General features: G+C 38.5%; 1 protein-coding gene across 12 annotated transcripts in view; it reads right to left on the bottom strand.

Moving 5' to 3' along the window:
- The window catches only part of ARPP21 (cAMP regulated phosphoprotein 21), a 260,922-nt gene that overhangs the window by 51,758 nt on the left and 186,808 nt on the right, over window positions 1-22,356 (bottom strand). For all 12 annotated transcript variants that reach the window (XR_003998880.1, XM_030551266.1, XM_030551263.1 and 9 more), the window contains 4 exons: window positions 21,609-21,778; window positions 19,429-19,533; window positions 16,752-17,012; window positions 6,630-6,756 (listed from right to left, as the gene is read on the bottom strand). Coding sequence is in view for 11 of the 12 variants with exons in the window: in XM_030551266.1 (XP_030407126.1) it covers window positions 6,630-6,756; window positions 16,752-17,012; window positions 19,429-19,533; window positions 21,609-21,778 (663 nt within the window). In the remaining variant the exon portion in view is untranslated. The remainder of the gene's footprint in view (window positions 1-6,629; window positions 6,757-16,751; window positions 17,013-19,428; window positions 19,534-21,608; window positions 21,779-22,356) is intronic.

Here is a 22,356-nt window from a genome sequence, read left to right as displayed (position 1 = left end):
CATGAAAACAGGAAACGTACCTCGTGAGGCTCTCTCAGTGGGAAACAGGGTTTGATAAATTTAGCCCTTACTGTTTTGATTATCGAACATAAATGGACACCAGAAATACAATTCTGTTTCATTACTGTAGTGAACAATTACCACTAAGGAATTACTTTATCTGGATAAGCTATTTAAAAATAAATAAAAGTTATTTACTGTTTGTATAAGTACAAAGAATATCCTGTAAAATACAGATGGAATAATGTAAACAAATCTGTCATAGACCATGAGATCTTGCTTGTCAGGCTGCTAATGAAGGTACAAAGCTGCAATCCTTCTTTGGAAGCTCCTGTAATGACCCTGATGGCAAATCAAATCATTTTATTTTTTAAGCCTGACACTTTACAAAAAAAGAAAAAGAAAAGTTCATAGTGGAAGATGCTTTAAGTAGACAACGAAGAGTAGAGGAAATCTGAAAATAAAAACTCTTCAATTATGCTGACACCTGACTGAATTTTAGCTTAGCTTAAGCATTATTTCATTGCCAGTTTGACTCAATTATTCTAGTTAAACACATTTATTGCTCCATTAAGGTACATCTTGCCCAGCTTAAAACCTGTTTCAGAGCAACATTAAAAGAGGCAAAACCCTTTCTTTCTTACCGGAGAATGTAAATGGTAACAATATGGTATTACAACAGAAATATTACCCCTCCTTTGAGACAAACATTTGCTGTTGACAGAATATCCATGCATACCTATCATAAAAGGAACCACTGCATCCATGTAGTTTTCAAATATGTATCTGCCGCCCATAATTACATTCTTTTGACAGAGGTGCTACTGTATTCAGATAATTATTCTGCTTTTCAGGAAAAAGCAGTGATGATTAAAAAAAGAAAAGGATAACATGTTGGAGCAACGCAGGCAAATTTGAATAGGAATTGTCCACTTTATGCAAATTGAAAGGAGTTATAATGGCAACGTTTACTGGGTCTCAAATGTCTATGAAATCCTAAAATCTGTATATTCAAACAGAATTACAGAACAAAAATCCAATTACATCCAACCCCGTGTTAATCTCTGTGGGCTTGTTATGTTTCTGAAAAGCTTTGGCAGCAAAGTATTCCAACCAAACACAATAGTGTTTAGGTTTTGATTTGCTCGATAGTCTTCATTACTGAACTCAAGAAGGTACTGTAGGATTTAGTTACTGTCAGTGCTTAATTTGTAATGAAAGAGGTACTAGGGCTCAAGTAATTAGGCACCAGGGCTCAAGCAAGTTTTTTACATTCATAACTGATGCAGCAAGCCCAGAGGTGCTGGGGCTATGAACTGCCCAGCAAAGAGGTGCTTGGACTCAGTCCTGGCAAGCCCTGGCGCAAATTAAGCACTGATCACTGTTTATATCACAACTTGCCAGTGAGGAGGGCATGTGATCAGCCAGACTAACTGCCATGGTTAAACTGAAGCCCAGACAAAGTGATGTATATAAAGTGATCCAGCAAAGCTCCATCACACATTGTCTGGAACAGGTCTGATATATTACATATGTAGTGTACAGTGAGACAGAGGAAGGAAATGGCTTGTCCACTTCAGATTCTTCTTCATCTGTGAATGCACATAATAATACTTACCTACTCCAAAGTCGTGTTTGTGAAGCTTCATCAGCTCATATTTGTAAAGCACTTTAAAAATGAAATATACTCTCAGTGCTAAGCATTATTATTTTGAAAATAAATACACCGACACACTGATATAAATCATTCCCTTGCTGATTTCATCAACTGTGGTAAAATACAAATGTTCATTTCTGAATACATTTCCATTTTATCATCCAAGGAGAAGAAGGATGCTCAAATGCTTTCAAACTACTACTACTGAGAGACTGATGTTAAAGAATAAAATACCTGCTGATCGTGGCCAAGATACAATTCTATAGTACTGCTGTATGAGAATACAGAAATATCATTTCACTCAGTCAAGAAACCAGGTGTTCCATGGTACAAAAAGAGATACTGGTACATCTGTTTGCTTCAAATGGCCAGTATTCTTTATATAGAAATATTAGCGAGATGAGACAACAGCAAAGAGTGGAAAATGTTCATTGACCAGAGACAAACTAAACTCCACAGTTCAAGGAATATGGAGACATATTTGGGAAGTTCTAAAAATTACAGAAATGCCTTGTCACGACACAGACCCTTACATTACATCATTACTATCAATGTTCACTTGAGCCCAGACCTGTGCAGATTTTATATCGTGATTTTCAAAGAAAATGAAGGCAATGTTCTTTATTATAAAGCTCAAAGATGAACACATCACATAGAATTATTATCTTTTGAGAAAAGTCATTTGAAAATATTCTAATGATACATTTAAAAATGTACTGTGCATGTACTGTGTACTAGCCAATGGCTTGACTGTGCTCTCATTAAGTTAATGGCAACACTTTAATTGACTTCTAAGATCTTTGCATTTTGCAGGATCGGGCCCAAGGGCTGGTGCAGAGGAAATGCAGTGAAGAAGAACAACAAATTATTTATTTACATGAAGTAAAGCTAAGCATTTCAAAGGCTACACCACCACTCTGCAATAAGCAACACTGGTAAGGCTGTCTCTTTGCGGTTTCATGCTGAATTTAAATTAATATACTGTAAACGACAAAAGGTTTCTATGGGAAACCTTCTGTGAAGCTGCCTCTTGCAAGAAATGGGTCACTTATCTTCTAATACTAGGCAGCACTCTAAAATATGTCTATCTATCTATCTATCCATCAAGAGTCCTCATCCCTCTCGCCAAATGATTTATTGCTGTTAGATCCTAATCTAATTTCAGGTGAGCTCATCTTTTTTTCTGCCCTGGAGCCATTTTAACTTTATATTGCTCTCTTTTCACACAACCATGAGAGAATACAGAGTCCCTTAGCCATTAAAGATGCTGTACTGACATTTTACTTTAGCCGTTTGCTGTAAAAGTCATCATTATTGCTCCACTCAGAGACCTTTTCTAGGAAAAACAAAACCAAATTGCTGGCATTAGATCAAACCTTACCCTGTGGAGCCCAAAGTGGGAAAACGATAGACCTCAACACCTTGCCGGAGCTATGAAAGCTTCCAAAACCCTCCTGGGCAGGCAAACTTTCTTATTTTAATACAATATTCTTTGAGCTCTTGAGGTTCCCAACATGTCCCTGGTCACATTTGTTATTCTACTGGTAGGCACACAACTCTGACTCCCAGATGCCTCTCTATATTGCAGCAGTTTTCTCTCACCGGCAGCAAATAGTGCTAAATCTTCAGGAATAATCTTTTCATCCTCCTCATTCATGTCTGCCTCCTTTGTTCTCTCTCACACAATCTTCTGCACTCTCTGCGGCCATCGTTACTATCTGTATGACTCTTTTAAACTTCCAGGCTTAGCCATGGCTGCCTCACATTTTGCTCATATGTTAACCTCAATCTTGGCCTCTAATTGTACATACGAAGGAAATTTCCTGCAACACTGCATAAAGCTTGAAACATTTGCCTTTTGATTGGAACACATCAGTAGCATAGCTACCAACCCAAAGTACCATAGCTCAGAAAGGTATTAGGTGTTAAGTGGTCTTATGTTCCTGTAGTAGTTGAATGGATATCCAAAGGAGTTTTTTTCCCCCAGAGTTTGAATGTCTAGTGAATAGCCTGCAGTAAATTTGTAACATAAGCAGTGTGCTTTATTATATTTCATGAAACATAATTTATATCCATCAGTCAACCTCTAGAAGATTAGTGACTTTCCAAACGCTATATGAAGTGAAGGAACACGAAAAAGTAGAATAATCAATCCTTACCCATTTATTCATTGGCTACAAATATAAAGAAAATATAATCTAAATATATAGTTAATGCCCAAGAAAAGCTTCTGTCACTCCATACTTACCTCTCAGAGGCATTTTCAGACACTTCAAAGCATAAGTCAATAGCAAGATGGATATCAATATTGCTTCAGGTAATGGAAGAAAATGCATCTCTTCAGATAATTAGATTTACCTTTATAAATATGAGTAAAAATTTGAGGGCATGAGTCATTTCAGTTACAAAAATCAAGGACAAAAACCATATGACCTAAGTATCCTCCCTGCCTCTTCAAGCAGAGAGGAAGCAGGTGAGGTGGATCACCCTGGAGTTCTGGAAGGTAGGGGTAAGAGAACACTGACTTCACAGCATCCTCCTCTCTACCTCACCCCACTGAAGTCCCTTTGTGAGCTCAATCTCCTTAAGTTCTGGCTCCATAAGGGGCTGTAGAAGGTACTCTCTGTGGAACTCTCTCCCATAAAGGCAGAGGAAAACCTTTTGGGTATCTGTCCTTCACTTAACTCTTCTTCACACAGCGGCTGTAGTGATGGCCCAGGATTCGTTCACAATAGAGCACGACTCCAACAGGCGTGATGATGTCTCAAAAGCAGCATGGAGGGGCTGACCTTGTGCATGGGACTTTGGGTTCCCCTCCCTGTGAATCTGAAAGGCCAGCAAGATTGGGAAGTTGGCTCTCCATGCCTTGTCCCCTAATCTCTATCACTTAAAGAGAAAGTCTGTAGGAAACGGCAAGATTTTCTTTGTGGAGTATCCTGGTACCCCTATTCCCATCATGTAAATATCTCTATGACAGGGTTCAATCTGGCCCATAGCTAGGACCCATTTAAAAGAGTCGATTCTAAAGCAAGTCTCAGGACCTGGGCAATGGGTAAAGAATTAAAACAACCATCAAAGAAATACTAAACTTTCACCACAGAATGTTGACATGATGTAATAATTATTTTTCCGATGGAGCTGTCAATAATTGAAAGGAGGAATTTTAGAGATACTGACAATTTTCCCAACTCAAGAGATTTTTCTCGTAGTAACCTAACTCCTTGGCACACACACAGGTGAAAAACAATATGAAAAACACGTAAACAAAAATACAACTGACGTCCCTATGTAGTCTGTACCCAAACACAATGGTTACTACACTATGGTATATAATTAAACCTGGTATTCAGATAGTGTCTCTGAAGATCAGATGAATTTTCTGTGAAAAATTTGCTGAAGCATTTTCAGAATGTGTTCCATGTGTACTTTAATTACCATAACTTTCACATTACTGATCTACCATTTAACTGATAGAGTAAATATGATTTTTTAACAACACAGTCAATCAAAATAGTACCATACAATTCAATCTACACTTAGGTTCAAAGATCTACTGTATATGGATAATAAATATGGTACCATACTGTAAGACAAGATAAATTAGAAGAGATAGATGGCCTTTATGAAATATTACATCTCTCTGAGAATTGTATTCTCCTAAAGCTATGAAATCTGACAGTAAGCGCCCCACCAGCCACACTGACCAAAACCAACACCTATTTTATTAGAACATAGGACAGCTTTAAAAGAAGAGCCATTGATCATTCAAATCAATCATAAGTGTGTATTGCTATGGCTTTTTTTCTCTGAACACCTAATAAAGTGTGACAAGCCTGTCAGCAATCACCTTAAAGAGATTGGGAGTAAGCTGGATGACCCCAGAAATCTTTTCCATCTCTCATGTCTATGCTATTGACTGTTATCTTAACGGACTTGTGGATCAAAGCCTTGGCAGAGAAGCTGATTTTCCATAAAAAAACACCACTACAAAATTCACAGGCATTTTTATCAAACCATTTGCATTTCTGGAGCTAGACAGTAATAGACAGACAGACAGCGTGCTTTATCCTACATGACACAATTATGATTGTGTACCCTGTGACAAAACAATCCCTCCTACCAAAGTTAATACTTGTCTGAGACACAGCATGGGGGAGGTTTGCAATGGAGAAACAGACAATCAATGATTTTTACAGAAGCTCTGTTTATTCATTAGGAACACAAAGAACCTCGCACCAGCACAAATAAATCAACCAAAATCAGTCTCACTCTGTCTCCCTCATCCTTAACAGGGTTTAATTAGGAGTGGCATGACACAGTAGGAAAAGAGACCGGTTCACTGTGAGACCTGCTACTCACTCTCTTACAGTGTAACGGCCCCCCTTCCAACTGCCCATCGCTGCAGGGAGCTAACATCCAAGTGGGTGCCACACAGACTCTAGAGCACCTCATTGCCTGCTGTTTTCATGAACATTAACCTCGAAAGGAGGAAAATAATGGAATATTACCAAGATAAAGACTGCCTTTTATCTGGCTGGCTCCATATCACAGATACAGTTTCAGCTTTGCAGAGCAGAATGCCCCCCAAAATGTTTCCATTACTGGTTTCTTGTTTTAAAAAATGTTTAGGGACCACATATGATGCAGGCCATAAAATGTAACTCTTGGCTTTCAAATGAAGCATGAATGATCACAGTAATTTGCCACTTGCCTTACTTCTGATCCAAGATGTAACGTATTAATGCAGGAAGAATCACGCTGTGTGATGTATGCTAGATGAGAGCACTGAAGCATGCTTTCCTGTCTTGCATGGTATGGCTTTCCAAGAAAAATTGTTTTTTGACTGTTTCAACTTACTTAAATGGCTAATTTCCAACGCTAGCTTTTCAAGCCCAAAATTAAAGTACAATCAATAGGTTCATCAGTAAATGCAACATGAACCGCTGAAGAAATGAGTAACAGATGCAAATACCTGCTTGCTGTGCAGTCTGGGATATTTGTTGACTCCGCTGTGCATTGTACTGAACTGAGGCAATGGGTCTATACTGCTGAGTTGCTGAGGTAGGGTATTGACCAGATGGGTAGTAATACACTGGCATCTGTGAAAAGCAAGAACACTGACTTAGTACTTGTGATAGAAGCTGAAGACATACAGAAAAAAGTCAGGTGAAGTAGTTTAATTTTACTGTAATCAAAAGAAAAGATTTGCATAGTACATTTTCAAGCACTTCACTTAGTTCCAATTTTCTCTTGCAATGTGATTATTGATGTCTTAAGGATTAAACAATGTTAGTGTGTAAGTTGAAAAACCCTAAATGAAGCAGGAATGTGAATAAAAATGTTCTTCAAATACTGAATTACTTTGTTCTCAACAAATTTAATGTCACAGAGAGAAGCAGAGAGAAATGGCAGTTGTTTATATGTAAGATTGCTTACACAGTTTTTAAAAATAAGAGACCCCCCCCCAAATAATCACAGAAGTATCATATTGCACATAATTATAATGCTAATATGAATGTAGTATAGACCATATGGAAAACAATTAAATAAATTCTGGGGAAGATATTAAATGGACAACTGAGAGCAGAAATGGCCTGGAGTCAAAATGTGCGTGTTGTATGAAAGTGAGATATTTGTATGTATGGAAGAGAGTCTCCATTGTCAGCTTATCCCTCTTTAATGGATAAGTGCTTAACTGCATGAATCTCTCCCTTTAAAGCCTCTAGCACATTTGGCAAGAATATATTATGAATTAAAAATGATTAGCATCCCTCCTCTTGCAAAAGCTTTTAGTAGGTATTGAGTCAGCTAGTATTGCTAGCTATTTTATCTTACAGAACAGAGTATACTAAACTGCCTCACCACACATTTGAAAATGCAAGTTTGAGAGCAACTGAACACAGTGACTTTTCTTGCACACTCTTCATCACCATAACACAGACATCTGAGCTAAACAGTTTTGCGCTGGCCCTTAGTGAGTTCAATAGCACTCCACATTTGGAACAATTCTGTGATGGTTAGTAAGATAAAATATAAAGTATACAGGGGCACCGCTACAAGATCTTCAAGAGAACTTTTGTTGCTGTTGTTCTTAGACTATTTGAAATGTATGTCTGTGCTTCTTTACAAACCAATGGAATTATATTTGTTTCCACATTTAGTATTTGGCCTGTTTCAAAAAAGAGACACAAATGCTTTTTATTTTTAACACAACAGGAATTAGTAAATGTGGGTCAGATTCTGCCACCTTTATTCATGCTGAGCAGTACCTTAGCTCAGGAGTAGTTCCTCTGGAGATAACTGGACTACTCATGGAGTATTGCTCAGTGAGAGTAACGGTTAAACAGAATAAGGCCATATACGACAGGTATTTAAAAAGCCAACAGAATCCCTTTGAAAACAGGCTAAAAATCTCAGAAAGACACAAGGCTCTTTATCACCAGAGAAAAACTACCAAGTGCAACAGAACTAAGTTACAGAAATATACAGTGCCATGCTGACACTTGAAAGGGGTCTAATGAAGTTTTTTATCCACTACATAATCACCTCAAGATGTGCCATTTTGGTTAATGTTTCTATAGCTCTGGAAGAAAATTCTCACAAAAATTTCCCAATGGACACTGTTTTACAAAATGGTGATAACTACAGGAAAAAGAGAACAGGAAAAACTGCAAGGAAGAAAGTGAGGGAAGGACACAGTTTATGAGGGTGAACCATAGAGGGAAGTGGGGAGAGGACTGAAGGAATTATAAAGAGAAGGGAAATTTAGAATCAGGGAACCTGGACTGGGGGAGGTGGCTGAAGGGAGAACTCCAGGCAAATTGGCAGAATTTAGAGGACCAGATATCAAATCTTTGCCTATGTTTTTCTTTTGAACCTATGTAAATACTGTTGCTTTGTTTTGTCAGGTACAACCAGCCAGAATGAAACCATGATTGCTTTAATTTGAACATGTTTTAAGCTATTCCAGCTCTGAATAACATGGAGTATTGCTGAATTGTAGCAGGCCTTTGAACTGTGCTTTATCTTTGAATACTGCAATTCGAGTGATGGGCACAGTGTAAGAACATTTGTCCTCAGATCTAATGAAAACTCTAACTATCTGGAGTTGAAAAATCCCAGTTTTAAATGCATGATCTACTTTTACCCCACCAGGACAAGGTTAGTGAGGCAAACTCACATGGGTAAAAGCGGCTACACTCTTAAAACTTTTAAAAATAAATGACCATCTGAGAACAATATGAGTTACCTCTTGCCATTAATCATTGTATGGAAAGTTCATATGTATTAAATTAAAAACGTAGCCCAAACAGTTTAGGTCTGGAACTTAAGTTTTAGTTGAGCTTGCTTAGCCCATTCTAATAACTGCTCTAACACTTTAAAAGTACTGTACAGCCATGAACTAACATCTCTGTAGCTACAAGAATTTTTTTTTAAAATTCACTGAAACTGAATACATTCGTTATATATTCCATTTAGTAGCTTATCAGTACAGCAATCTATCACTTTGAAAAATGTTGTTAGTGGCATGGAGCATTAGACGGAAAATCATTTAATTTGGGGTGATTAATGGTTGAATTTGATAGTAATCATGCATGGATGACTTGCTAAGAATAGACGTTTTTGTTAAGAGACTAGACATAAAAAAATGGCTTGGCACAGAATCTAGACATGGGTTAAGGTGGATTTTAGGCTGACAATCAATAACTGATTGATCTTGTCGGACATACTTTAATTTGTCTTCTGCACAGCTCTCCAGCGTACAAAGTTTCACCCCCAAAGTAATCCAAACCTGATATTTGCCCACTGTGATATTACTTTAACGAACAGTAGAATTCATAGAGTCATAGATACCAAGGAGACCACTTACGTCATCTATCCTGAACCTCCTGCACTTTGCAGAATTACTCACTACCTCAGTCCCACAAACATCTTCTTTTACTTGTGATTGACTAGAAATCATTACCATCTCCTGGCTAGTCTACTGAAATGTCCAACTGTACTTGATATTAACAGCTTTTCCTCTACTCTAAGGGTAGGTCTCCATTATAAACTTTTAGTGGCACGGTTTATTTCATTCAGAGAATTGGTATAAGCTATACTGGCCAAAACTTTGCCTGAACTAGGAGGGTGTGCCGCTATAGCTCAATAGATTTATAGCTATACAGAAATAACTATACCAGCAAACCCTTTCTAGTGTACACTGGACCTAAATGTTTCCTTCTTCAGCTTCAAATCATTGCTTCAATCCTCCTAACATTGTGAAAAAAAACAGCCTTTCCTCATTTATGTTGTTATTCTGAAGCCATGTATAGGCTACCATTTCCTTCCTGAGTTTACATATTGAATTATTTAAGAATTTATTATTATTTCTAAACTACAGTATTTTAGCTTAACTCAGTCTCTCTGTATGTTTTGTCATCCAACCCTTAGGTAATTTTTGTTCTCCAACATATTTGCTTTCTGTCTATCCTAAACTGTGCCAGCACTGTGCCTAATATTCCAAGGACACTCAGACCAGTGCTATGTAGAATGGCATTATCACTTTGACATATTTCATGTGACCCCCTATATAACATATAGAGATCTGGGAACAGCAATGGCTTTTTCTTGTTTTGTTCCTATTTGATTTGCTATCTATCAGCACCCTAGGGTCCCTCTAAGAAGGCTTTCCAGAGAGGTTTTCTCTAGTTTGTTAGTGTGCTGTTTACTTTCTCACTCTAGGTGCAGGACTTTACATTCATTTGAAAATCATTTTGTTCAGCGTACTACACTCTCCCAATCTCTCCTGGTCAATTTACAGTTTGATTCTGTCTGCATGTAGGTTTTCTATTCTAAATGTTATCAACAAATTTGGTTAGAGTTGAATTTACACCTTCCTCAAAAGATTCTTAATGAAGCCAGTTGTAATGCTGTTAAATTTCATAGTTCTGCTGCGGGGTGGAAAATATAAATTCTCTCTATAGGCATGTGTAACTCCCATCAGCACTAACGGCAATTACACTTACATAAGAGAATTTACAGGGTCTGCACTGACCTATGGAGATTTTGGATACACAAATGCTTCCCAGTCACCTAGGTGGCTTGTCCGTGTCTTAATTTAGCGACTTATTGTCCTCTAAGCTGGCTGCTCCCATGCTGAGAGCAGGAAAATAAATTTCATGATCTGAGAGTTGTTCTCTCAGGGGGACGGAGTCCCCTGTGCAGAACAATAAGGGGCATGTCCCCCAAAACTACTGAACATTCCAAAGCATGAGTCAAGGACCATGTGCATGGAGGCTTTTTGCATCTTTCTGAGTAAATTTCTTGCCTGCTAGTGGCCCTGGGTCCTCCACCCTTTGAGAAGCTTCCACAACACAGGCAAAGAACCAAGTGAAGTTAACACAGACTGAGCACTATCAGAGAATCCATGGGTGTATGGTGTCTGAAGCATTACTATCCTCCAAGCCCTATGTCCTTCTCATCTGTGGATCCCATTCTCCTAAGAGTGATTTGCTTCCATGAGGGATGCTGCTTCTGTTACTATCTCTCTGTTCAGTGCAATTTTTTTATCCCCTCAATCACGCAGGCAGAGGAGACATTTTGCCCTTTAGTCAGTGCAGGAAAGGATGCTGGCGATGTTTTCACTGAGCATAGAGATCTGGTCCTTTATTGGAGTGCTTGGGCCATGAGCATGTAAGCATGGCTATCAGCATCAGAGGAAAACAGACAGGATGGATGAGGTGTATAATTGTGACAGGGCCGTAACCAGGCCGGGCAAGCGGGGCAGCTGTCCAGGATGCAAAGCCGAAGGGGATGGGGTGGGGGGGTTAAAAATGGGGAGGAAATATGACAAAAAAAATAGTACGGAACGCAAATATGCTCGCTCGTCCCAGGCATAGAAATGCCTAGTTACGGCTATGGAAAGCCAAGTAAAGCAGGAATTTGCCAGTGAAATGGAGAAAAGCAAAGCCAGATCACTGTACTTAGTTTCCATTGGTGAACTTGTTTCTCACAGGATGATGGCGAATCCCACAGAGGAGAGGCTAGACAACGACAGATCATCATGTTTATGTTACTGAATAATGAATCTGTTAATCAGATTTAGAACATGCAATGGTGGAGGAGGAAGCAGAAGACGACAAAGGGCTCCCCCCTCCTTAGATGTATCACTTTAAAATCTATCAGTTCCTCTTTTGATGAAGAATGGGAAAGGGAGCCTTGGAAATAGCAATAAAGCCAGCATTAATTATACTTTAATATATAAATGCAAAATCTCTTTAGGCTTGCAGGCTTGGACAACTTTTTCTTTCTTCTTCTTTCTCGCTGGACCTGCTCCAAAATTTTCAATGCTCTGCTTTATTCAAGTGGCATGATACCAGAGGCAAACTACTAGAAACCACATTGCCACTACATTTACAGGAACTAATTAGCCATTTAGACTGAAGCCTCTGTTGTATTGGTATAAATTCGACAGCAACTTCTATGATATAAAAGTGCTTTTACATTGATTGCATTACATTGATTATTGCATTATAACATTTTGCATGCATAAGCATCTCAACTGGTTTATTTAGTCTCTCTGCTTCTCCTCCTACAGAGAACAACAGCTTTCACCCTGGATCAGTTATTCAGATTTCAAGGCCTACTTGAAACAGCTAAATAGCAATGGCAATAGTAACTAGGAAGATGCTGATTTTATAGGATAGGTCTTTGTGATACAGAGCATATGGGTCATGATTTGTCCCATTTTGCTTTCCTACTTTATCAAAGCAACATCCTCCTAGCCATTATTGCCACTGCTATATAGCTATGTTTCAGAACAATCCACTACATCTGTAGCCTACAGACCACTCAGTCCATTCCGCAGCTCCAGTTTGTTACTCATCCTGGGATGCATAAATAGGAGAATCTCAAGTGGGAGTTGAGTTGGTTATTTTACCTCTATATCTGGCACTGCTGGAATACTATGTCCAGTGCTCATGTCCACAATTCAAGAAGGATGTTGATAAACTGGAGAAGGTTCAGAGAAGAGTCACAAGAATGATTAAAGAATTAGAAAACAGCCCTTATAGTGATGAGCTAAACAGATGGAGCTCTTTGAGTCTAACAAGTCAAGTCTGACTTGAACACAGTCTGTAAGTACCTTCATGGGGAACAAATATTTAATAACAGGCTCTTCAATCTAGCAGAGAAAGGTGTAACACAATCCAGAAGTTGAAACTAGATCAATTCAGACTGGTAATAAGGCGTAAATTTTTAATGGTAAGAGTATTTAACCATTGGAACAATTTACCAAGGGTTACGGTATTCTCCATCACTGGCCATTTTAAAATCAAGATTAGAGGTTTTCCTAGAAGATCTGTTCCAGGAACTGTTTTGGGGAAGTCCTATGGCCTGGGTTATACAGGGGGTCCGACTAGATGATCACAGTGGTCCCTTCTGGTCTTGGAATCTATGAATCCAGGGGAATCCCATCTGCGTACTGGGATGCTACTCTCTAATGCAACTGTCTCCATGTATATTAAAGTTTAATTACAGTAGAAGGCCTTTGCACAAGAGCTCCACACCCCATCAGCAGTTCTGTGGGTTCCAGCTAAGGAACCTGCTCTACGTCCCCATGCTTGCAGCTCTACCCATCCTCCGAATCAGTTGGATCAATACAAGGCTTTCATACATGATGCTTAGACACCCATGTGACAAGTGATTAAAAATGCCATAGTATGACAGTGAGGAAGAGCTGTGAAGCGCATTGAAAACAAGGACAAGTCTGAAGTTCATGCAGAGGAAAAGGAAGTCAGTAGGATTCAAAGGGACATGACATGATCAGAACAAGTGAGGAACACACATCCATACACTGAAGGTTATCTTCAAAACCAGGACAGCAAGAAATCTGCATTATTCTTCAAAATGACAGCTTAACTACATGAACACAATTAAGCAGCAACTTCAGAGCAGATGATTGAGTGGCTGCATAATATGAGAGCCCTCACATGGATATTCATATAAATTAATTGTGGGACTATTTAAAATGCATTTTATGGTACATATATTTTAAATTAAAACACGGTCAGTTAGGTAATTTGTTTAAAAATATATATTGATGACCATGTACACACTCTGTTGTATAACAGATGGTATGAAACATGCAATGCAATTGATATATGGAATATATTTTCCATCTGGGTACACAGAACACTTTTTTGTTTTATTCTATCACTAATTATAGTGTATAATAATACGAAAGAACTGTACCTCTTAAAGGTTGCTAACCATAACGAGGCTACCTTGGACCCAGATCCAATCCAACCAAGGGCACCCTCTTCAAAATTACCCGGTTACCTACAATATCCTTTCAAAAGACGAAGATGTTCAGTCTGATAATGAACATCGACTTTTGATTTGAGAATTTCCCATACAGTGAAGAAAACATGAAAAATGATAGTACAGACACATATGGAGTTACATTGCTCTTTGTTCCTGTAGTTCAGTGCTACTGAAACTTCATTTTTGAGAAAAAAATTTTCAGAACGTCTTTAATTAAATATTAGAGTTGAGCAAAACCGGTGTAGTTTGTTTTTGTAAAAATGAACCCCAATTTGTCATTTCTTATTTTATACCAAAAAAAAAATGAAATTTTGTGGAGATCAGACAAATGAAAATTCTTCACAATTAATCTTGTGCAGACTCTAAAAGCCACTGTCTCACAAAATTCACAGTTGTGAATTTTTAAGAAGTTGCTGATCAGAACAAGTGAGGAACACACATCCATACACTGAAGGTTATCTTCAAAACCAGGACAGCAAGAAATCTGCATTATTCTTCAAAATGACAGCTTAGCTACATGATCAGTAGCTCTCAGTAGGAGCAAGTCCTCTCTCCTACCCAAATCCCATGGATTAGAAAAATGAACACAGTATTGGGAAGCAGGAGGCTCTTAGTTCCCATCTTCACCACTTAACAATTCTTTGAAAATCTGAATTAAAGGAGGATCCATAGTTCTGGACTCCATGCTGGGAGGGGGCTCACAGACTCACAATATTTGGATCCAAATGTCCAATGTCTAAGGTCCACCATGGTGACTGGAGAGCCAGATGTGACAGGTAGAAAAGCCTCAGTTGAATGGGTAATTTTGCAGGGGGGCCTCTTGGTTGGACTGGATCTGGGTCCAAGGTAGTCTTAATCCATTATTGATGCACCAATATAACATTCTACTAACATTATTTAATTGTGTCACAAAGCCCCTCTGAAATAAGCACCAGTACCCACTGCTTATAGACATAGAAACTGAGGCTCAGAAGTTAAGTGATATGTACAACATCACACAGTAAACCAGTGTCAGAAGCACAATTAGAACTCTGGTTTCTTGACACAAAATCCTATGGCAAATCTATTTAAACACAATGCCTTCCCCCACACTTCCCTTATTGGTAACATTTTCCATACATAAAATCCAAAAATATACAGGATAATAATATTCCAGCAACAGGCAGGCAGGTACCAGTAGGTAAGTATTATTATCCCCATTTTACAGATTTGGAAATTGTTAAGATTAGAAAGGTTAAGTGACTTGACAAGGCACACTCAGTGGTACAGCAGCATCAACATGGCCCATTGAGACAGGGGACCTATGTTCTAATCCTAACATTGACTCACTGCAACAGCCATGAAACACATCTCTTAGCTTCTCTAAACCTCAGTTTGTAAAACAGAGGTGGCTTATATTTATCTAGTTCACTAGGAGCGTTCTGAAGTTTGGTTAAACAATACTTGAAAATGTTATAGAACACATAGTATTAAGAAAAGCTAGTGACAGATGTGGGAACGGAACCCAGGACAGCTTGTAAGATTTTCGCTTATTGCTTATTCGTGTAGATAATGTAGTTTGGGTAGGGGAAAAGGGGGATATTACAACTTCTTCTGTCCTCCCGCCCTCTCCAAATTCACACCTGTAAATTTTTGACATTAGGCAAATTGCTACAGAGTGAAAAATATTTCTTGTAATATTTTATATAATAAAATAAATTCATAACCTTGCCCTTTTGTGGAACTTTTGCAATTTGACAAATAGGCAAATTCCACATGTAAAGAGCAAGATTTTCTGCTAAATATTTTATCCCTATTAAATATTTTGCAAGCTCTTTACTCAGGAAATTACATATATGGGGGAAATAGCTGCACAGTATTAAGACTAAGAAATACCATGTGCCACTGTATCTTCTGTGACATGAACAGCCCTTACTCTTGCAATTTTCTGTACTAATATTAACTCCCAAGGCTGTTAAAAGTAGCTTAGTAGCTCACAGTCTTTGTTATTACAGCAGTGTAGAGACACACCAACAACTGCAGTTGTACTAATAATAAGGCATAACAAACAGAAATAACACCACGGGTTAAAATCATTTTATGCTAAAGTGTTTGGTGGGATTTTTTTTAAACAAATATTTTTCTAGAGGATAAAATAACTCTCCTCCCCCCTCCCCGACTAATAACATTTTATCATTTTAAGCTGCACGTTAAATGCAGTTTTCTATAATTAAGTTGGAAATTTTACTTTTTAAAATGAATACCTTGAAAATGGGCCAGAAAATCATCGGGGCATTTTACTTCTTGACAGTAATCACTTTCTGTGTTCTGCAAGGATACCCAGGAGACATCCATGGATGTTTGGTGGCGAACAGTAAAACATAATCAGTCTTCAAGAAGACAGTAAAAATTACTGATCTATGGTGTCTCACATGTTCAAGTCAATTAAATATGATGAATGGTTACCTCTGCTAGCATGCATGTGGCTCACAGGAGAAAGGGGACTCTAATGTTTGTTCACCCTCCTCCTTCATATTCATGTACAGATACACCCTGCAAGACAGATGAATGCTCAGAAAATGATGGTGGGGGAAGGGAAGAGTCGTTGGAATCAATGAAACAACAGAACTGATGGAAACTTCCCACTGCCAGAAAAATCTGCTCCACAGTAGCTGCGAATTCCTTGAAAAGATATTCTCCAGTTACCCCCAAGTCTATGCTGGATGTTCCATTTACGATGCTATACAGAGGCCCCAGAGTTTAGAGCTATGTGCTAAACTCACAATAAAGAGGTAAAAATTCCACTTACCTGAGCGGGTGGTGGTTGCTGTACGTAGCCCTGGGGTGGTGGTGGAGGCTGCAGTACTTGTTGGGATACTGGTGGACCTGAACCTGTAAAACTTCCTGGAGGAAGCTGCTGACTTGGGGATGCCATGACATAACCAGTCTGCTGGCCAGATGGCTGTATAATAGGTGATGGGTAGACAGGACCAGAAGGCGACTCGGGATTGTCTCCTGATGACTGACGACTTAAACTCATCTGGCTAAATTGTGTTGTCATGTCATCTCGCTGTGGGGCAAAAGTCAGTTGAAAATTATCGACATGATTTTTGCAGTAGACATTTGAAAAACAAAATATCAGGTTCTAAGAATAACATGAGAAGCAGGTGAAAATAAATTCACGCATCACCAAACAAGTCAGGGTAACCAACAAAAATAAATAGAAAATAAAAATAAAACACTGAGAATGGCTTGAAAAATGCTTCCAGACTGTAAGGTAAATTACACCAAATGGAGATACAGCAGCTCCTCATTGGCTGGATTCTCTGATCCTACCCATATTCTAAAAACTAGTGAACTCTAAAGCTTTCAAAGGGACACATTTTGAACTGAAAGGACATAAGCACTACTTTGAAAGTACGGGCTCCCTTCACAAACACAGAATTCCTTAACCAAGGATACTCTAATAACTAGAGTTGGGATTTTGTAAGTATCCCAAGGGAAATTCAATGGGATTGAGGCACCCTTGATTCCTTTGAATATCCCAATCCATACATTTTAATATTAGGCAAAAATATGTAATCTGGAGACTGAGCAGTTTGCAGCTCTCAGCTACTAGTTAAAGACTTTTTATGCAGTTGGTGTTAATAAACATGTAATATAGTAATCCTAGGGCCACCATCTAGCTAGGGCAGAGACCAACATACCGAGCAGGCATATAAAGTGAAATCCTGCCCCCTAATTAAGTAAATGACAATGCTTCCCTTGTGTTCAGTGGAGCCAAATTATACCCTTAATGTGTATAATGGTGTAAAACAGTATCAGACCCTGACCTTATAAAAGGATCCATGTGAGTGGAGCTCTATGCCTGAGCAGAATCCTATTGCCTTCAATAGGACCCTGTGAGGGTTTACGGTGAAATTCTAAAAGGGTATTTAAATGCCTAAGCCCCAGTGAAATCAATGGGAGTTAAGAGCCTAAATACCTTTAAAAATCTGGCACTAAGGGCTTTGCCTACATCGGTCCATTTGTCTTAATATTGCCTGCATTCTGGAGGTAAACGGCCTGAAGAAAGCTTCATTCCATCGAGAAGTAAGAAAATATTATCAGTGCATTGTGCATAAACATGCATACTAAGTTCCCCAACTGCTTGCTCACACCCCATTACTGAAGAGGGCAAATATCACAAATAATTTTTTCCTCAAATATTCCTATGAATTTTTAAATGAATTTGCTTGGATTGTGTTTATACCCCTATCATGTTCACTCTCCAAAAATATTCTAGCACAATGCATTCATTGGCAGGGTTTTTTAAAAGAAAGTATGGATTTTTAAATAAATACATCAGAATATTTGTTGTAAGCCAATTTCAAACTCACAATCACATGCAGAAATCTCATTTTTTAAGGTTTACACTAATTCCATCTGGGAACAGATATGGGCCATCATTCTCAAAACTGTAGGCCAGAATCTGGTCCTGTGTGCCTAAATGCAGGCTCCTGCATCCATACTTAGCTACCTGAATTCGTTGCCTTGAATTTCAGAAATGTGTCACATCCATAGCTTCCATTGATTTGATGGCAAATAGTTTTAAACAAGTGAATTTGAAAAAAAAATATGAAAATTCACAAAGAGAAAAATGAGGCATTCGGTGGATAAATTAACCATTATTAAGCTATCTCTACCCATTTCTATGAAAGAGAGACTATGAAACAGATGGTCACAAAGTTGTCATGGGAGCTAGCACTGGGACATACATCTGCTGTGCATGACAACAATTTTTCGACTGGGTTTCCAGTGTGTGGATGGGTAGACTAAACTACTACTGAACCTTTAAACGTAGTGCTTTTCTCCTATGTGTTAGTAGTATTATATTGGCCCCAAAGGCATTATTCCATTTTGTTTCTATCTTTTAACATGACCAGGTGACATCTCTAGCTTGGGGATATCAGTCACAAATAAAAATGTGAGAGAAAGGCAGAGGACAAAAGAATCCTGTACCACCTACTAAAATGTCAGCTTCGTTCTACAGTAGTATAATTTTAACCTTGTAAGCATCAAGCCAGATTCAGACTCCAGAGGTATACTATTTTTATTCTCTGTGTCCATTAGTGTTTTGTACTGATGCACAGTACATCTCACATGTCTCTAGAGCTGCAGCTCTTTCACAAATATTCTGTTATCCAAATGCTCCAATATGATCATGGAATAAGTCCAGCCGTTGGATTTAGAGTACAATGGTTTCTACAGTTTCCGAATCAAGAATGTCACGCAAGTCTTTCACCATATCAATAAGAGGTTTTCCTCCAGACTTTGTGGACATAAAATGCTAAAGTATTCCAGAAGTGTTGAATAAAAGAGAGATTTACAAAGACCTTAACACAAGTTGCCCTGCATTCCTACACATTGCTGTCAAACATACGCATGCTCACCTCAGCCACCTCACATCAACAATCACCACAAAAATAAATAAAAATTTGTAGTACCACAGGAAACTGCTGCGTTGGAGAGACTGGCAGGAGATGCTGGGGTGGATAAGAAACTGCTGGATATTGGACTGACTGGGAAGATGGCTGCAAAGCCTGAACAGGCTACAAAATAAAACGAGACGATAAATACAATGCTCCAAGACTTAGATAATAGCAAAACACCGTTATTGGGAACTAAAGCTACAGCAATGCAGTTGACCCACCTTCAGGTAAAGACAATAGATCAGTTACTATGACTTTAATTTTGCATTTTGGTCACTCAGTCTTGTGATTCTTTGTTATTGTTTTCTGCTGACTAACAGACTTTCAAGTTCATGAGATACACAAATAAAACCGTGATTACTTTCTTATTATTAGTGTGCTAAAGCAAGATGCTACATATAACTCACAGAGACATGAATTTTTCTGTTAATGGTTGATTTAAACTCAGAGTGTTTCACAGGTAGAAAACTAATAACTATAAAGCTGAAAAGTAAGAACGAAGTTGAGATTATCAAGTTACTGTGGAGGAGATAAGAAAGCGTTTATACAGAACTATATGACGGGTATTTTACTTAGGAATAACTTTAGCATTCTTCTCATTTTAGTCTCTCATTTACATGAATCCTACACAAGCTTGGTACTATTCTGCCTTTTCTGTTATAAATTATTGGGAAGGGCTGAATCTTGAAATTGAGGTTATAGACATTAGGCCATATTCTGTACTCAGTAAAACCAGAATAATTTAACTGGCTTCAGTGGAGTTATTCTGGATTTACACTTGGGGTGATCTGGGACCAGAATGAGTCTCCTTAGATCTACAGATGGAGGAATTCTCCATGTGCAAATCTGGACTGCTCTCTGCCCACAAATAGGGCACTGCGATACTGTGTATCTATCCCCTACCCTTGCCCTAAAGAGAGCTCCCCATGTAGTTCTGCGTTCATGGTAAGGGAGTAGGTTGACATTCAGTTGGGCCAGCCAGGAACCCTGCTCTGGTGTACTATACAATAAGAAGTTCGTAGAGCCTTAGGCTGCATTTACTCTTTTATGGATCCAACCTCTGACCTCTAAAAGCTGAGCCCTGAAAGTTCTCTGGCAACATGATTCCATTCACACAATACTGCGAGAAATCTGCGGACATCCAGAGGCTAGAGCCATTGGGATCTAGATAGACGTTTGTGGATAGCTTTTCTGTGGAGATTTAGGGGTAAAAATCTCTTAGACTCATTAACTGATGTGTGGGAATCTCCTTGAAGAAACACTCAGCTTCTCTCATAAAAAGTCTCCTTTTATTATGAGAGGGACTGATTTGGGACCTAGAGCTCAATTTGTGCCAATATATTATTTACACTGACTACACTGATTAAGGCTTCCATCACTACTAGTATTAGATTCCAGTGTTGCCCTCAATGAGAGAAATTATACCAAACTAACTGGGTCCAGTATTGGGCCTTCAGGGCTTTTCTTTTGGCCCACATTTGGACCTCAGCAGATTGAGAGGAGAGAATAAAAATGTGACAACTAAACACTCAGCCCTGCTATCTGCTTGTATGTTCACGAACCTCCTATTAAAGTAAATGGGACATATCCATACACTATATGAGGAAAGGTGCTCAGGTGCTACATCAAAGAGGGTCATATAATATTTTAGACAATCAGAAAGATAGGTCCTCTAATGCTAAATTAACTTTAGGGGACCAAATTTATCAATAGTATCATTATTACATCATTATAATTGAGAATATATAATGATCTCATAAAGAAAACTTGAAGAGAAACTAATAATTTGAAGTTAGAAACAATTAACAATATAATTGATTTCAGAAGCTGTGAGTATTACAAGGTGTTCTGCAAAAGATCAACAGAGCTATATACACATATCCCAGCCCTTTACAAAATTACATATTGCACCTGTCTATGAAAGAATAATTAGGTCTTTTAGTCACATTTCAATTTTTTCAAATGGAAACTAGAGACTTTCCACATATACACTACCTGGTTTAATAATCATTTTCCAAACGAAAATCTTTCTGGGTGTTCCATCCATTGATATTTATTTCAAAAGAAAAAAAAACCCTGACATTTTGTCTAATTGATTTTTTGAGATTATAGTGCTGCTGTGCGGGGAAGGTAAACACACCTAATCATCTCAGCCTTGATGAAAGCTTGTTCTCCCCTTTCAACAGTTGCCGTACCTGTGTGACAAGGTGACTTGCCATTTGTTGCTGTGGTTGTTGCACTTGCTGCTGCTGTTGGGATGAAGGCTGCTGCTGAGACTGTCCCACAAGCTGGCTCCTAATTGGCTGCTGGCCACTGGGAGGGTTGTATATTGCAGGTGTACCATCAGGATTTACAAACGGTTGGCCTGAAACAAAATACACTTAATTCACTGAATAATTTTAAGAAGATAACATCCACTAAAAGAAACTAGACAGGCACATATTTAGAGGCAGCTCTCTCTTTGTACTAATTGATCTTCAACAGTAAAGTGCTCATGCCTCACAATGCCTCCAGTTAAGGCAGCATCTATCTATTTTTGCTGTTGAGCCTGGTAGCATCTGTTAGTTAATAGCACTTTAAGATGTAACTGATCATTTTTCTTCCACCAGAGAGATTTAATGCATCGCTGTCCATTGGATCCCTGAGTGGTACTTCTGACTACATGTTTGTGCCTCAGTCAATACCCATAGCCTTTTGCATGCAGCAAGAGAATGACAAGATTATGGAGGGCTCCTACTTATCTGATCACAAACACATTTCAGGTTTGTTTTCTCTAACTTCTCAGGCCACAACTGAAGATCTTTAAATGCAGAGACACAGACAGGCATTAAGAGGGAGATCAAAAATATTCCATCTGCAGTTTATGCCAGAGTAAAGCACAAAATGGGACTAGGCTGATAAATTATAGAGTTGCAGTGCCACACACAATTACATGAGTGATTA

This window comes from Gopherus evgoodei, chromosome 2, assembly GCF_007399415.2.
Source record: "Gopherus evgoodei ecotype Sinaloan lineage chromosome 2, rGopEvg1_v1.p, whole genome shotgun sequence".
NCBI classification, from domain to species: Eukaryota; Metazoa; Chordata; order Testudines; family Testudinidae; genus Gopherus; species Gopherus evgoodei.
The sequence above is the reverse complement of the archived record's forward strand: the minus strand, read 5'-3'. Positions and strand labels throughout refer to the sequence as shown.